This window comes from Cucurbita maxima, unplaced genomic scaffold, assembly GCF_002738345.1.
Source record: "Cucurbita maxima cultivar Rimu unplaced genomic scaffold, Cmax_1.0 Cma_Scf00012, whole genome shotgun sequence".
Lineage (NCBI taxonomy): Eukaryota > Viridiplantae > Streptophyta > Magnoliopsida > Cucurbitales > Cucurbitaceae > Cucurbita > Cucurbita maxima.
In genome coordinates, this window is record NW_019272028.1 from 4,235,401 (window position 1) to 4,254,018 (window position 18,618).

Sequence of the window (18,618 nt, forward strand, 5' to 3'; positions counted from 1 at the left end):
AAATGGAAAATTATATTTTACGACGATTTATTTCTCAAACATCAAGAAATAAAGCTCGTTTTGAAATTTAAGAGTATAATAGATTTCAAACTCAAATTTAAAGGTTACAAAATTTGGTCTAGATAAACATGCATGTCTCTCGGGTTTCTATTACATTCAGTGTGACAAATTTTGACTTACAAAAAATAACTTAAAACCGTGAAAAATTATTATATTAAAAATGATTTAAATTTTTTTGGACATTTTAAACTAATCCCGATAGAGCATCTCATAAAAATTTAATATAATTAAAAAAAAACCTAACATATGCTATGGTTCGAGTTTTATTTCTTCCAACAAAAAAAAAAAAAAAAAATCCTTTTTTATTTTAAATTGGAAGATTTATTCTATTTTAATTCTATCTCGTATCCTAAATAATTAAATTAAAAAACTCTTTAATAATGAAATATATTTAAATGAACAATTTATTTTTAATTTTAATGTTTTATTTTTAAAGAATTATAGAAATAGAATAAAATGGTATAAAATATTGTAGTAAAAATAATAAAATTTTATAAGAAAGAAATAATTATAACCTTAATCAATCTAATTTTAAAAAAATTTAAATTTCAATAACAACTTCAAATAAATAAATAAATTTGTTTTTTAAAATTAAAATTCCTTAAAGACAAAAAATAATTCGACATGTCGTTTGGGAGACAACATTTTGATCTGCGCCCGCCCTTTCTCGTTCGCTTTTATATTGCAAGAAGAACGTCACACCTTAATTACACTACTGTATTCCCAGCTCCGACTACACAAAGACAGCTCCAAGAAGCCTCGGAAAATGTATTCCAACTCCGGCCACTCTAACGGCTTCCACCACGGCGACTCTTCCTCCGAAAAGCGGCCTGGAACCGTCCAGAAAGGTCGCCCCCGCCGGGGAAGAGCTAGCAGGTCCTCCAATGGCGGCGGAGTGAGGGTTTCTGAAGATGAGCAGATGAAGCAAGTGGAGGGACTTCCTTGTACCGATTTTGACATGGCCTACTTTCAATCGTACTCGCACGTTGGTATTCATGAAGAAATGATCAAGGTCAGTTTCGGTTGTTGTTCTCTATTTGTGATAATTGCTGATGCGTTTTACTAGACGATGTCAATTTGAGATATTAATTTTGTCCTTTATTTGGAGCGGTGGAACTTTGGGATACTTGGAAGGAAGTTAGGACATCGGTTGGGAGGATGTTGTGGGGGTGTTTTGAGGCTTATTTTCAGAATGATGTTCTTGATTATAGTGGAAATGGGTTTTATATATGCTGGATTCCCAAGAAGTTTTAGTCTATAATCGCTATTGCAAACTTTAGACCGTTTATTATATACACTAGTTTGGTTAGCTTATGTAGTCCCTTCACTTTTTCCCTTGCCCACTTGGCCAATGTTCCATTTTGAGTTTTGGCTCTTATATAGATAGACCATTTCCTTCTGTCTTGTCAAGGACACACCAATTGGGGGCGGAGTGTCACCGTCCTATTTTTTCAAACGTGCGGCGTCGTGATCTTGACACGCTCATGACCAGCCCCATATACATTTTTTGTCCGGCTTTGTGGCTTTGTCGGATCTTAGGTGAAGTTTGTCTTTGCCAACTGAACATCGATGATGCACCGTCCTCCTCGGTTGCATCATGACACTCGTCTAGTCCCTCGTGTGGCCAGATGGGCTCCACTTCTCTTGTCGTAACGTGAGAGTCACAACCTACTCTCTTCATAGTTAGGTTGTGACACGGGACAACATGTAGGATAACTTTGCTAGACTACCATAAGTGGCATTAAGACCTTGAAGAAAGACATGCTGATGAAAGACCCTACACTTTGCGGAGACCTCTTTGATGTATGTGTACTAAGATCTTGAGAATTGATATTCTCCTTAGTCTTCGGCTATAAGAACACCAAATAAGGAGCTGATGGTGATGGGACTGGGTTGACCAAGCTTCTGAAGTCTAGTATTTTGGTTTTGAGATAGAAAACGTTGTCAAGATATGTCAAAAGGTAGAGACACTGTTTATCTATCTTTAATTGTCTCCTTTATAAAAAGAAGTTCTCAAGAACCTGAGTTACAGTTTCAGATATACTTCCGTTGCAACCCTTTTAAAAGATCATGCAAAATTGTTTAAAGACATCACATAAAGTGAGGCATCCATATCAGCCGTATTCTTGAAATTCCACTGAATCCCAATTGCCGAATTTAAAGAAAAAAACTTCGGAAATATTTGAGAGCTTGGAGACGTTATGGCATGGGATCTTCATTGTAGAAGATGGAACAACACTCTGAAATGCGCACAAAAATTATTGCCATATCTCCATTATTCTTTTGACTGCATCTGAGAGTAGTCTTTCCAAATGTTTAAGTTTTTTTTTTTCTTCTTATTTATGAATGTATATTAATTATTTAGAATGAATGGATTATATTAGCTAAAACATGCAAGCGTGTAAATTCGGAAATTTTACTCCATTCATGTGTTGTTCTTTCTTTATATTGATAGATATCGTGAAATCCCTATTTTCAGGATAGCGTGCGGACTGAAACTTATAGGGCGGCAATTATGCAACATCAGAGTTATATTGCTGGCAAAGTAATATGTTTGTGCTGAATTTATAAAATTTGTTTCTTTGCCATGTGTTTAATGAAATAGTTTCAATCCATCTTTTGTCTTTTTATTTTTCTTTTTAAATAAAAGAAATATAATTTTTCATTAATGACTTAAAAGTTACAGATGGATAATGAAAAGACATTCTCCTTTAGGAGAAAACATATTCCTCCTAAATACGGGAAATTATAATTTCATATTATGAAAACCAGAACTCGACTTTTTGGAGAACCAAAACGTTATGAAAATGCCCTCTAACTAGGAAAAATTACGTTATAAGAAGAAGTACAATGACAAACTTGAAACAAAACACCATAAATAAAAGCTTCACTTTACTTCTAAAGTTTATTTCACAAGGTGGCTGGAAAATATTATTCTTTGTCCTTTGATCGAATACTCAAGAAACACTAAAATTTCTGGAAGTCTATTCCAACACTTGCCACTATACGAACAATGAAGGTTTTTGTTTTTGTTTTTTTTGGCTTCTTCTGTTTTCTGCTTTCCTTTTTGAGCCGCCCTCATGTCTTTTTTTCTTTCATTTTCTTCAATGAAAGTTGGTTTTTAAATAAAAAATTAGTATGAACGCAGTAAAAGTAGATACTTGGCCCTCCTCTATTTTAAAATGGAGTTGACAGATTAAAGGATTTAACATCCTATGAGGAAATTTCATTTATATTTAAGCCACCCAACAAAGAAAAACGGTCTGCTACTAGTCAGTTTTTTTGCGTAGTTCTTTGATCTAATCCATGGTTATTCTCTGCTACACAGAGTTTCATGCATCTGCTGTCTTTGACTCTCACATTCATTATCATTATCTTTCACTCTATCAAAACAGGGTCAAAACTTTAGTCTTTCATGTGTATAGCATAATATATCCATTTCCGGATTCTATTTGGATCTGTGCTCATTTTCCTGTTTATTTACTAAATTGAATACAGGTTGTAATGGATGTTGGCTGTGGCACTGGTATCCTCTCCATATTTTGTGCTCAGGCTGGTGCTAGGCGGGTGAGCTATCTTGTGTCTAAATGTGTTTTCTTTTCCTAAAAACATTATTGGCACAATGCGAGAATCTGTTTTTAAATTTTACTTGGACTATTAGCTTTTCTAATGGTGAGATATTTGCACTTTTTAATTATTGGTTGAGCTGGCCTGGCATCTCTCTCTAGGATATCCCTAGACGTCTCTTTTAACTCCAGTTCCTTGGAATTCAATCACTAACAGCCCATTTTCATCGTACCTTTTCTATTAAAGATTGTCTAGTCATTAACAATTGAAACATTTTTGAAGTGAAACACAAGGGAGTGTCCATTTCTATCAAAGCTTGATATGTTTTATTATCCAAACTTCGAACAGAAAAGAAGTTTTTTTTTTAAAAAAAAAAAAAAATTGAGATGGTGTTAGATAATGCTTCACTTTTTTTTTTTTGTTTCTTTTAATGAACGGATTGGAGCGGAAAGACCTAGATCTTTGTGTATTTTGTTAACAAGGCTACTTTTCCACTTATAACAAATACCATGTTGCATATTAAGTCGTACTTCATTTTTGTTAGAATCTAGTAGTTTTTTGTTGGGGCCCTCCTCCTTTAAGGTGTGTGAATACTGATGCAAGAATCACAGCCTTTGAAGTTAGTTTAAGGTTTGTGGGCAGGATTATAGTGCGGCTGTTAATTGATGCATTGGGTAGGGTATAGGCTGATGGAGAAAATAAAAGGTTTAAAGGTGTTTATAAAAGACTTAGTATTAAAATGAAGGAATGCACTTTAAATTAGGACATTATAGAAAAGGAGTAGAATTGATTGATCCAGCAGATCGAAGACTTTACTAGTTGGGAAACGGGAGAAGGGGAGAATTGAGAAGGAATTTCAAGAATGGTGCTATAAACAAGAAAGAACTTTTAGACCTAGTAATTGTGGGAAAGCTTGTGATGTCAACAACACAGCTTCTCAATGCATTGAATGGAAAGCATTGATGACCCCAATGTTTCCCAAGCTGTGTGGTTGTGCTTGGTTCGTGGTCTATAATGATTTGATCCTTGCTTGGGGCTTGGATATGCAATTGGGATATCGTTCGCACTTTACAGAGTGATCAAATGAAGAATGTTGGTGTGATTGACATTGAGTACATAATCCATTATGGAAGTCCGACACTCGCGGTCCAGAAGAAAATGAGGCTTCTTCCAAGTCTCATGTAAAGGATCATTGAGCTGAGAGGTACTCCTATATTCAACTAGATGTGTTTGGAAAGAAATGGAAAAAGGCTATTGTGCAAGATGAGCATCAGATCCATACCGAGAGACAATAGAGGGCAACAGTTGATAAGGCAATTGTTCGATGAATTCAAATTATTTTGTCAATTTATGGAGTCATTGAAGTGGAGAAATGACTGCCTACACATTGTTGGTATTCAAGAACAACTAGGAAAGGATGATAGTATATCAGCGACATATTGTGGTGGAAAGTCTTTACATGAAAATCTCGGGTACAGATTCTGATCTTTTTGTGTTTTGTATTTAAGAACAAAAGAGCTTTTGGCATATGAGTAAGCTATCTTTGATCCATTCAATGATTTTGCAGCATCTTAAATCTCCTTCCTTCTAAAAGGTGTTTCTAAGGGAGAACTTTTCTATTAAGATTTGTTGAAACTAGACTTCATGGAACATTTCACTAAACTTCTAAAAATGGTGTTCTTTTCTTCAATTTCTAAATGTCTCCATACTTTCGTTGAAGGAAGACAAATAGTGGGCTTGGTTCTAATTGGTAATAATTTGGTAAAAAATATAGAGTTAAGGGGGATAGAAGACAGGTTAGTGGATGAAGGGCTGCATTTGAAAAAGCATTTGATATGGCTGACGGGAAGTTTCTACAAATGGTAATGAAAAGAACTTGAGTTTGGTTGGTAAAGATAGATATGTGAGATGAAGGGTCGTGTTGTTGATATAAGTTCCTTATCTTTCATAATGGAAAGCAAAGGAGAGCCTTTGGTTTTGTCCCCCAATCCCTTAGGATTCACTTACCACCCTTTCCTTCTCATTTTCGTTAATCATCATATTGCAAAAACCCCTTTATGTTCCTTGTCGTAGAAGTTTAAAATTCTAAAGAAGATTAAGCTTTTTTCGTTGTAGGTTTTACATGGGAGAATGAACATTATGGACCACGTTAGGACATTCTTTCTTCTTGATTGAGCCACAATACTATGGATCATTTTTAGAGACTATGACTTTATAGTTGAATGCAGTCAAAACAACCTTTGGGTTTATGGAAAGAGAGACGAAAGGGTGTTTCACGGTCAGAGTAAAGATTGGAAGAGGTGGTATTGGTGGCCAAGTTTAAGATTGGAAGAGGCAGTATGATTGGCTAAGTTTAATTGTTCTTTGTAGAGTTTGTTATTTTCTTCCTTTCGTACTTATCCCTCAAGTGTAATTAATACAAATTGTGTAATGACACTTGAAATTGATGAATATTTCCTTTGGGAGAGATATTGAGACTTCTGTAGGGATTTCGCTTGATGTAATTTTTATTCGTACAATGAATCTTTTTATTTTATTTTATTTGTTAATCTGAGATCTGGGGTAACAAATATTTATCGTTCCACAACATTCTTGAATGCTCATTGTTTCTCTCTTTTGTCAGGTTTATGCAGTTGATGCAAGTGACATAGCAGTGCAGGTATTATTCTTGTATGATATTGAAATCTTATTATTATGGTTGTAAATAGTATGCTTTGGGCTTTAAACACTAACGTGTTTCCAGCTACCACTTTCTTGATTATTGCTACCTGAAAAATCTTTATGTAATATCCCTCACCTTTGTATGATTTTATTCATAATCACCCATGTATAATTTTGGAAACTGATGTCAGAAGACAATATGAATTTATTAGCTATTTAGTTAATTGATTAACTAAAATTAACAATTTAGCTAAATTGTTTAACTAAAGAATATTCAATTGTAAAGAAAATCTGTCTGTTAGATTTTTAATTCTGTAATGGTTTCCCCCTTTGGTTGCCTAAGAATAAATTTTACCACTCGATCAATGTTCCAAAACTTTAAGTTGCATCGACTTTTCCTTATCCCTTCTGTGGGTGCTTTTTGATGTTTACTGTCCAAGGTTGGAGGCTTTTGACATCAATGTAGTGGAAACATAGTTAACCATGTGTTTCAGAGTCTTGTCATTTTGATATGTCAGGAAAAACTGAACTTATTGAGCTGTAAGTACCCAACGTATGCAATCGCTTCTGCTTTTTTTTTTTTTTTTTTTTTTAATCTATCGGGGTTACATGCATCACTTTTAACTCTCAACGTTTCAGATTTTGTAGCCTATCTACTTTTCGTTCTTACTAATTCTTCTTTTAATGGACTAGTATCAATTGTAAATTTGTAATACGTTACATTCTTACATATCGATGCACTCAGTTTCACTCTTAGTATCCATGCATATTTTAGTACATGTAATTGTCATATTATTACTGTTATAATATATAATTTTATTGAAGATCCTAGTTAGACATCTATGAATCATGGAAGAAGCAAAATTTGAACTTTATGTCTGAGTTGATTTTGCTTTTCTTTGCAGGCCACAGAGGTTGTTAAGGCCAATAATTTATCGGATACTGTTATTGTATTGCATAGTAGAGTTGAGGTGAGCTCTCTTAAGTTGCAGATTTGTCTTTACTCCTATTTGGTTGCTCCTAGTCTTCATTAATCTAGAATTGATATGTTTAAAATGTTTCCATCATTTGATAAAATTAAAAAAAAAGAAAAGAAAAAGAAAACCCGCTAATGATTGGAGTCCCATTTGTAACGTTTGACTCCTTGCTTCGCGCTTTTATTCTTTAAATTGGTTAAAGAAATGTTTCTATTATATCTTTTTTGGAACGCATTTAAATTTCAGGTGGCCCATCTTCAACTAAATGGTGAAACTATTCCCTAAATTTATAATCAGAGATGCACATGATAAAGAGATGGGTTCAATATTAGTTCATACAAAATTTATTAATAGGTTACTTAGTTGTTTACCATTTATTATTTAGTAAATTTGATTAATTTATTAATAACAATTACATTGTTGACCTTTTCCTCCTGAAACCTTGCAGGATGTTCAAATTGATGAGGATGTGGATGTTATTATTTCTGAGTGGATGGGATATATGCTTTTATACGAGGTGATTATGTTCATCAACTTGTAAAGCTTGAACCTGAAATAATTACCTTATCTGCAAGTTTACCTTAATGTTTCTCATGAAAGATCCTATTTTACTTATTCTCTCTATTGAATAGTGGGGTTATTATTATTGCAGAGCATGCTTGGAAGTATAATTTATGCCAGAGATCGTTGGTTAAAACCTGGAGGCCTTATACTGCCATCAAATGCAACAGTATCGTGCTTTTCTTATATTATCTTCAGTTTTGATCTATTGTGTAACACTGGTGGAAATTTTTTGCCCCTTTGTTCTCATTACTTTCACTTGGACTATGAGATGTGTCTACACCATTAGCATGCATGTTACCTATTTTTCTGTAGGATCTTTGAGTCATTTTTAATGAGAAATGGAACTTTCATCAAGAAAGATGCAAAAGCATTGAAAAGATCAGCGAGAGCTATTGATGTTGGAAAACTTCAAATGATCTGTGCAAAATGAAAAGCTATACAAAAATATTCCCCTTGCATTCATAACCTCTATCTCCGATTAGTTTGGTTTGGTACTTCTTTTTTAATGAGAAATGGAGCTTTCATCAAGAAAGATGAAAGCTGTTGAAATAACAGCAAGAGGTATCAAAGTTGGAAGGCTTTAAATGATCAACATACCCTGTACATAATGAAAACCTGTACGATGTATACCTCAAAATCTTAAGCAATATATAAGACAGAAAAGGAGTAGTGCTAAAACCTTGGGTAGTTGGATACTTGGGATCAGAGCTTGTTTTATGTTGTGTGTGTGTGTGTGTGTGTGCGCATATGCTTTGTTTTATAAACTTGAGTAGCTTGACAGATACAGTGCTGATTCTGTCTATCTTACTCACAGTTGTACATGGCACCTGTCACTCACAGTGACCGATACAGTGCGAGCATTGATTTCTGGCGCAGTGTATATGGAATTGATAGTAAGTCCATGTTACAAAGCTTCAGAGTTCCATTTTTTCAGCTTTTATAAGTTAGCCTTTTGTTTTTATATCTCAGTTTATCTAGAATTATTTGTACTTTGTTGAATATATAAGTAATTTGGTCTATTAAATTAATGAGAAGATTTTTTTCTCTAAAACCGACAACTTTTTGATACTGTTTAAATAATTAGATGTGTCATGTGTCACGGTGGTACTGGATTTGTTTATGGTTAAATAATTTGAGTTGACATGCTCATGACTAGCCTTGAGGGGAACCCAAACCCCATATTCATTTTTCGCTGGACCTTGTGGGTTCGTCGGACCTTAGGTGAGGTTTGTCTTCGCCAACAGAACATCACTTGTGCAGAATCCAAGCTTGTTCAGCCACACACTCCGCCCGCACGTGCATGTTCAATTATCTGCAACACAACCGACTTGCCTCTACACTAGACCAAGTCATTTGGCTTGACCTTGCCTTTACTCGAGGTCAAGGTCTCTTTTGTGCAACGTTGCATCCAACATCATCTTGGTTCCCAATTAACATGGTTCATATTTCTTGACGCCATCCTAGTCATGTGGTGTCGTTGGCCATTGTTGCTCACTCGGTCATGCTATTGAGAACGGGCCCACGTATCGTTCATAACATCAGGACATCCCAAACATCCATCAATTCGGGTTTTATCGAGGCATAGGCCCTCTCATGCCCTTGCCATGTCATTTACGGACTCCATACCGAATAACGGGTGCATTATCCAACATTCAACACTTGGGCTAGGGCGCAATACTTGCACACTCGTGCTTCCTGGTACTGTCATTGAAAGACCCATTTCAAAAAAAGTCGCCCAAGACATTCGTCTCGGAACGCGCGCCCTCACTGGGACACACATGTGCCACAGGGTAGTTTTCTTAGGCCACAGGGGTGGTGGAGAGCTGACACCATGCCTCCCCCTTAAGGTACATATTGAGGCATTTCCAATCCTCCTCGAGTAGACATCAATTTGGTATCGTGGAGCACTCGTCCGATGTTCGATTGACACTAAATTTGGCGAACATTCATATTTTATATGGATGAACTTGACTCTAGAACCACTTGCTCAAATTCCCTCTAGAACTTGAATTTGAGATTAAGGCCCGAGACTCTACCAGACTCTTCAACAAATTTATCTTTGACGCTTGTGTTTACTCATGGCCCTTATCTTGTTTATGCCTCGTATACTCTTCAATGCCCACTCTGTGGTGTGTTGATGCACCGTTTTGTTCGGTCGCATCATGGCACTCATTTAGGCCCTTGTGTGGTTGGATGGGCGCCACTTGAGGGTCGTCGCTTTGCTTGTCGCAATGTGAGGATCGTAACCTACTCTCTTCATAGTATGGTTGTGACATTCTCCCCCACTTAAACTAGTCATCGTCCTCGATGACTTACTTGGGGGCACAACCACTCCACTGATTGTGACACTCTCCCCCACTTAATCTCAGCATTGTCCTCGATGACGATTTGACTTCGAACTGGTTGCTGACAGACCCACTGGAAATATGTGCTTTAGAATGAATATAGAAACTGTACACTACTTATGAGCTATCCCATTGACGAACCATCCCTCGATTTCCAAGACTCACAACATAAGCACGGTAAAACAACTGCCCAATGGTTGTAGGCTATCCCCTCTAGGGCATCCCTCGTCCTTCTCGTAGACTCGGCTTGAGACTCACCAGACAATCCACTGCAAACTAACTAGCTTTGCATATCCTCGCCTAGGCTAGGGGGAGCATGCCCCAAACTTGACCACTTTGGCCTCACTCATCATATTCTTTGAGGCGCACACAACGGTGCCCCCCTCGGGGTAAGGCTCGCAAGTCAACCACGACATTTACTCATTGTGGCACCAACCTTTACAGTAGTGAATGTCTGAAAGCTTGTACCACAACCACATGTTGGCATTACGCTTCAGCCAGGTCTTCAACTGGCCACCTTCCTGTGGAAATTGCTGCCTTGATACTTCTCTAGTCTTCCTATAGCCATTTTACTTTTCCCACGTCCCGTTGATGCTCACTTCTCGAGTTGATGCTAGTCTTGATCCTCTTGTGAAACCACCCACCTTAGACACGAGGCAGTGGCTCAAGGAATACGTATGTGCTTGCACTTTGGAGCACATTCATGCCGTGAACAACCCATTCACTCAGGTCCTCTTCAAACTTGGCTTGCCTCTCTACAGCAAGGTTACCCCTCATAAGAACTTGTGTTGTGCTCAACTTGGCACTTGGCCGACGCTTGTCTTGTCTGACCATCGGTTTCTCTACTTGCAACCATTGACACTACTCACAACCGACATTCTTGAGCTTGGGGGAGTCTTGTCTTCGATTCGTTTCTATTTCTGATGCTTGACAACACAAATGTCTTGTCGGTACTGCCCTTGAAAGACCTATTTCAAAGGAAGTCACCCGAGACACTCTTCTCAGAACACTCGCCCTCACTGGGACACACGCATGTGCCAGTGTAGCTCACTTAGGCCACATGGCTCATGGGTGGTGCATGTCTCCCTCGAAGGTACATATTTAGGCATTTCCAATCCTCCTCGGGTAGACGTCATTTTGGCAAGCAGTCATATGATGTCGTGGAGCGTCCGTCCGGTGTTCAATTGACACCAAATTTGGCAAGCATTCATATTTCATATGGATAGACTTGAGTCCAAAACGCATGTCCAAATTTCCTCCGGAACCCCGATTTTCGAGGTTAAGGCTCAAGGCCCTACCTGGCCCTTCAACAAGCCTATCTTTGACATTTGTGTCTACTCATGGCCCTTATCTTGCTTATGCCTCGTCTACTCTTCAATGCACACATTGTGTGGTGTGTTAGATGATGTACCGACCTCCTCGGTCGCATCATGACACTCGGATGGACGCCGCTTTGCTTGTCGTAACGTGAGGGTCACAACCACACCGGGGCATGTTTTAAAAAATTCTCTCTTTCTTTCTTGTAAATATATATATACTGTAGAATTTTCCTTCTTTTAGAGCTTATATAACCAACACCGCCTAACCTAACCAAAACAGATATTCATCCTAAATACGTTCCAGAATCTTTGGAAGTTTGAGGGTTGGTGCTACTATTTTTGTTGAAGGAATTGATATAGTTAAGACACACACTGAACTTATTAAAACATGTTCCACCCTCTTTAGTAATTTAGAAAAGAACATTGTAGTTAGTACGATATTTTTATGGATAATTTTCTTTGTACTGCCCTTTCTTGGTTGTAAATGCTTACCACCCTTTACGAGTTATAATCTTTCTTCCGTAGTCGCTAATTGAAGGTCATTTTTGCAACCACCTTTAGTGGCTGAGATTTTTCCTTTATTTTGTACATTTCATTCATCAAGAAAATCTTTGTTTCCTTCTTAATAAAGTTAATTCGATGGGAAAATAAGTACAAAAAGAATTTTGAAAGAGACCACCATGACAAAGAAGTGTATACAAGACATAATTACAGGAATCTCTTGAAAGAGAGCAGTAAATAGGGGAAAGCAATTCAAATCTAAAAAAATCCACGGTGAGAATCTTCCTGAAGAGCCACCATTGCTCTGGGCGAAAAATAGGTGCCTGAAATGAGCAAAAGAGAGTTGCTGAGCTTTAGGAAGCACCAGGTGATTAAAGAGTTTAAAGATGTCATGCCAACAATAAGCAGCAAAAGGATCATTGATAGGCCAAGGATCTTTGGGAGAGTATCTCTTTTTTAGCTATATCTTGGTGTAATTGATACCCTCTTTAAATCGTATTCCATTGTTTCTCTTGTTACCAATTGGAGAGGTTTTTTGTTACTCCATTGACTGGGAATTTTTTTTCTCTCTTTTGTAATTTTATACTCTATAAAATTACTTATTTAAAAAACAAATAACATTTTTATATATTCTCTTGCATGACTTCCGAATCTTTTGTTTTGTTCTTTAGTAAATCTTGTTCATGTTTTCCTACTAAGAGCGTGGGAGACCTGTGTATTTATTAGTATTTAAATGAAAATCCGTGTGTAACTTGTACATTCATAAATTATACCTTTTTTTTAAGAAAATAAATTATACATTTTCTGTTCATTTGTTCCCTGTGCTGTGTTCTTGTTGATATAAATTTAACTCTTTTTCTCCTTTTTCTTGCCCGGGTGCTGGGGGGAGCGGGGGTATGCAGTGTCAGCGATGTTGCCATTAGCTAAACAGTGCGCTTTTGAAGAGCCATCGATTGAGACAATATCAGGAGAGAATGTTTTGACATGGCCGGAAGTGGTGAGGATTCTAAGTTCCCTTTCTTTTTTGGTTTGATTATATAAATCGTGAACTAGAATTCCAACCTTGAAAAGGCAAATAGGTACATAAAACAACTCAGGTTTGATTATATAAGCAGGGATATTGGTGCCAAAAGAAGTGTTTTCAGCAACATTTACCCTTTTATACTTCATGATTGGTCTTAGGAAAGGTAGTGATTTCTTAGATAATAGTGCCTTTCCTTTTTAATTGATAAACAGGGTTTTGTTGACAAAAAATGTGAAAGACTATAAAAGGACCTATAGAAAGGTGGACCAGAAAGGGGAGTCAACCAGAGACTAAACTACCTATCCAAAAAGGGCTCCAAGCAGAAAAAAATAAAGACCTAAAAGATGATTAAAAAACTCCTTAGAAACTGACATGCATAGTGAGGCGTAAAACCTGACATAAGATCATATCTCTTCCTCCTATCTCTCAAGACACATGAAAGATGTTGCTTTTAAAAGGTGAGGATAAATGTGAGTTTTCAAAAGTAGTGCTTTTTATTAACCTCGATTGGGGATTGTTTCTTGTAACCTCTTGATGCTTTAGGTGAAGATAAATGATGCATTAATGACATCACAATTTTTGGTCGGAATGGATTCTTTTTTGTGCTTAAGGAAGGCAAGAACTTATCAGTCTTTCATGAAGCGATCTTAATGCATAAGCTGTGAAATACCTGAGGATGTGGATGCTATTTGTTTATTATAAATTTTTCGTTTGTTGTAGTGAGTTCACAAGTGTTGGCTTCGTGCAAAATATCTGCCATGCTAAGTTGGCAGGCAGGATTCTTTTAAAGCTGTTAGTCTTTTTTTTTTTTTTCTTTGGCTGGCAAGTTTCCTTCCCTAAAGTACCACAGCTTGCACTCATCGTTCCTCGACGGGTACCAAGAGGGACATTGTGGCTGAATTTGATCAGGGCTTCAGTAGTTTCCTTCCTTATGCTTCACGTTTTTTGGTATTCCATTATTTTTGGTAATTTCTATGTATCATTATAATGCTCTGTTTCTAAATTTTCTTTTTATATATACAAAAATGGCTGGTTGATCAGATCTATAATTGAATTTGGAAAAAAAAATGACAAGAATTTCAAGGGAGTTTGTGATGGATTAGCCACCCAAAGAGCATGTGATGTCATTTCTTTAGAAGTATTTTCGAAAGTCCAATGATGAAAGAGAGAATGGAACAACCTGACTAGAACCTTTCTTTGACAACTTTAGTTGAAAAGCGATAGATTAATTTTTGGTGGGACAGAAATTTAATTCCTTACTTGGAGGGAGGCAAGGAGAAATAGAGTAATTTACAAATGTTTAAAGTCAATCTGTTCACCTTTACAGGTAAAGCATGTAGACTGCCTCACGGTTTCAATTGGCGAGCTCGAGTCTGTCACAAAAAGTTACAAGTTCAAGTCAATGATGCGAGGTAATGTCTCTCTCACTATTCTTCCCTCTTGACATGCGGTGGCATTCATGCATGAACTTATATAATATTGGGTTGTCATATGATATGGTGTGAGATCCCACATCGGTTGGAGAGAGGAACAAATCATTCATTGTAAAGGTGTGGAAACCTCTCCTTAGCAGACACGTTTTAAAAACCTTGAGGGGAAGCCCATAGAGGACAATATCTGCTAGCATTGGGCTTGTGCTGTTACAAATGGTATCAGAGCCAGGCACCATATGGTGTGCTAGCGAGGATGCTGGCCCCCAAAAGGGGTGGATTGTGAGATCCCACATTAGTTGGAGAGAAGAACGAATCATTCCTTATAAGGGTGTGGAAACCTCTCCCTAGTAGACGCATTTTAAAATCCTTAAGGGGAAACTCGAAAGGGAAAGCTCAAAAAGAACAATATCTATTAGTGGTGGGGTTGGGCTGTTATATATGGAGTCACTGTAGCGAATTCTTCTAGCTTTTATCTTCCTTACCTGTGTTGTTTACATATCAATGTGGAGTTTGGACTACATGGGTGTCGCATTAAGTAGGACCATATGGATATATTCTAATCATGGTTCATTATATATTGTTTGTGTATTTTTAGAGTGCAAACTTTTTTTCTTCCATGTCACGGATCCATTCTCGTGCTGTTTATACGTAATTTTCCCGTTGCTATAGTGTTCTTTGATTTTCAAATTTGTACTTGTGTGATTAAAAGCTCTTTAATTTCCAGCTCCGTTGCATGGTTTTGCATTCTGGTTTGATGTGGAGTTTTGTGGGCCTGCTACCGCCATGCATGGTCTAGTGCCCTCAAATTCTGATGATAATCAAGTGAATGATGGAAGCCAGAGGAAGAAACGTGCAAATCCAAATGAAGCACTTGTACTGTCCACGGCACCTGAGGACCCTCCAACCCATTGGCAGCAGGTATGTCATCGTATTATTGTAACTCAATATTTTAAATGTTTCTGTATTCCTTTTCTACATTGGTGCATGACTTAAGGTTTTGGTTTCTCCATTTATGATTTATTTTTTGGATGGAAAAGAAGATATATGAAACTAAAGACTATTTACAAGAAAAAAATGATCGAAAAATCTTTTAGCCACATGTTTGCATGTTTCGGGAATGGGGTGAAATGTGTGGTAACGTCATGGAGATATTTGTTCGTCCAAAACTTACGTAGATTGTTGTTATTATTTAGCCTTAATCTTCTAGTTAAGTTGCTTTGGTCAGAATTAATCTTGTTTATTTTTGCAGACATTAATCTATTTCTATGACCCATTAGAGGTCGAACAAGACCAAATAATCGAAGGCTCTGTTACTTTGTCGCAAAGCAGAGAAAACCGTCGGTTCATGAATATTCGCCTCGAATACGTGTGAGTTCTATTGTAGCAAAGATTTCTCCAGCCACTGCTTTGATATGCGCATCTCATTTTGGCTTTGATATTTGATCATGCAGTTCAGGTGGGCGTTCCTTTGTAAAAGAGTCGGTGATGAGGTGATATCTATTCTTTGCTTTGTTTCTTGATGTGTAGTGTCTGTGAGCCTTCTTAAGGCTTAACCTTCCTGAAACAATTTTCCAATCAACTCTAGGAATTACTACTCAAGACTAACATTTTTAGAATTTGAAGTGTCTGGAAGCTGCTGGTTTGGTTGACCTAAGAGACAGTTGACTCTTGACCGTGTTTTTGCTTTGCGATTGCTTGATTCGATTTCTTCGTCACATTGTCTTCTCTTCGGGAAAGATGTAGGCTAAGATTGATACAAGACTCCATGAAGAATTCTTTTATTGAAATGTAATACTACATTGATATTACAATTGTAGGACTTATCCCCTTCAAATTCTCAAGGACGAGTATTTTTCCATCATGTAAGATTATAGAACTCCCATCATTTATTTTTTAAATGCCCAAGTTCAATCTAGAAGTATGATCATTCTCTCTCTCTATCTTTCTCTCACATCTCTTATTGATTCTGAAACATACATCCTCTTGTGTCCTGATATTGTAGTTCTCCACTTTTGACTATATCTCAATGATCTGTTCTGTGATAGCTGAAAATTGATGAGATATTAAGTTGGTTAACCTTTTTCTGTTTTTGATATCTTCCATATCCAATATTGCATACACATCCTCTTGTTCTAGGAGTTCAACGTGTTCTATTTCAGCTGGAGAAGAGAGGAAAAGCTAAGTATGACTCTATTTTTATCTTCTCTTCTCTTCTGGCTTGTTCCCCTGCTGATTGTGCCAATGTAGTTGTCGTGTTTATGTTCGAAATATCTCTCGATCAACAAAGTAGTGAATGAGCTTTAGAATTCTTGTGAGATTCCACATCAGTTGGAGAGGGGAACGAAACATTCTTTATAAGGGTGTGGAAACCTTTCCCTAATTGATGCGTTTTAAAACCTTAAGGGGAAGCCTAAAGAGGACAATATCTACTAGCGGTGGACTTGAGCTATTACAAATGGTATCAGAGCCAGACACTGAGTGGTGTGCCAGCAATGATGCTGGCCCCCAAGGGGGTGGATTGCAAGATCCCACATCAGTTGGAGAGGGGAACGAAACATTCATTATAAGGGTGTGGAAACCTTTCTCTAGTGGACGTGTTTTAAAACCTTGAGGGGAAGCTCATAAGAGAAAGTCCAAAGAGGACAATATCTGCTAGCGGTGGGGGCTTGGGCAGTTACGAACTTAAAAATTTGGACCATTTCTATGCATGTCATCCTTGCATAGGGGCCATGCTAATCTTCTCTGTATCGTTTCAATTTAATCGGATGTCCTTGGAGAGCGGAACGAAGCATTCTTTATAATAGTGTGGAAACTTTTCTCTATTGGACGTTTTAAAACCTTTGAGGAAAGCCTAAAGAAAGCAATATCTGCTAGCATTAGGTCAAATGTGGTTATAATGGTTCAATTATTGAGCTCGCTCGTGCATGTCTTCGGTTCCTATACTTAATTTTATAATCTGTTATGGTTATGCCATATTTTTTTGTCTCAAATGGACACAATAGCAAGTGGATTGGTGGGATGAACGTAGCCATACCAAAAACTTTGCTCTTCCACTAAACTCCCTAGTTTAGAACTTTTTTCCAGAACTCTCTCTTTTCAGGGACAGTTGAGGGCCTGCCTGCTTGCCTGTGCAATGCCTTTACGTTTGGAAGTGGATAACATCCAACACTTTTGATTATTATTTAGCTAATCACTGATGCATTTGTTCACTGATAAAGGAATCCTATTTGCTGATGAACACACTTAATTGTCTTTTGTTGCATTTTGGTTAAAGATTTAATCCCTATATGTTTAATGTTCTTGCAGTTCTTCCTAAATCTCTAGAATTGAAAATTTGTGCATGAAGTATGAGAAGTATGAGAGGCCAAAATATTGTCCGAGTGATTAACGTAAAACATGCTAACGTAGGTCTATTTTTGTAACAGTTCAAGCCTATAACTAGTTGATATTGTCATTTTTAGGCTTAGTCTTTAAAACGTGTCTGCTAGAGAGGGGTTTTCACCCCCTTATAAAAAAATGTTTCGTTTTTTCTCTAACCGATGTGGGATCTCACAATCCACCTCCCTTCGAGGCCTAGCGTTCTCGTTGGCACTCGTTCCTCTCTTCAATCAATTGGGGATCTCACAATCCACCATCCCCCTTCTTCAGGGCTTGGCGTTCTCGTTGGCACACTGTCTGGTGTCCATTCTGTTTCAGAGCTCAATGTTCTCACTGGCACACTGTATGATGTTTGGCTCTGATACTATTTGTAATAACTCAAACTCACCGCTAACAAATATTGTCGTCTTTGGACTTTCCCTTTTGGGATTCTTCTCAATGTTTTAAAACGCGTCTGTTAGGAGAAGATTTCTACATAAAGAAGAATGCATTGTTCTTCTCTTCAATCAATGTGAGATTTCACAATCTTTTTGCTATAAGCACGGAAGTTTTGAATCACTCTACCGTGACCTTATAGCTTTAGAAGATGTCTTTTTCTTATGGGTTGCGTTTAAAATAATTGGTCGAAGAAAAGAAGATTACATTTGCTTTGGTTAAGTGTTTCTTTGATTGAAGGTATTTGCTGTAACTACTACTTTAGATTGTAATTAAATAGGTTTATGAGGCAAACTTTTCTCATGGGGTCTTTATTGAAAAAGCCTAATGCTATTTTTTAATGCATTCATGCTT

General features: G+C 37.2%; 1 protein-coding gene and 1 non-coding gene across 2 annotated transcripts; one reads left to right on the forward strand and one right to left on the reverse strand.

Moving 5' to 3' along the window:
* Positions 1 to 752: 752 nt before the first annotated feature.
* LOC111487043 (probable protein arginine N-methyltransferase 6) lies at positions 753 to 16,389 on the forward strand. The gene is made up of 13 exons (XM_023134258.1): positions 753 to 1,072; positions 2,540 to 2,605; positions 3,559 to 3,627; positions 6,251 to 6,286; positions 7,194 to 7,259; positions 7,714 to 7,782; positions 7,918 to 7,995; positions 8,644 to 8,722; positions 12,897 to 12,991; positions 14,346 to 14,430; positions 15,176 to 15,369; positions 15,701 to 15,819; positions 15,903 to 16,389. Exons 1-13 carry the CDS (start codon positions 827 to 829, stop codon positions 15,943 to 15,945), a joined length of 1,245 nt encoding a protein of 414 aa, XP_022990026.1. The 5' UTR covers positions 753 to 826; the 3' UTR covers positions 15,946 to 16,389.
* Positions 16,390 to 17,135: 746 nt separating this feature from the next.
* LOC111487871 lies at positions 17,136 to 17,236 on the reverse strand. The gene has a single exon (XR_002719128.1). It is a non-coding gene; the product is annotated as a U6 spliceosomal RNA (small nuclear RNA).
* Between the last annotated feature and the right edge of the window lie 1,382 nt (positions 17,237 to 18,618).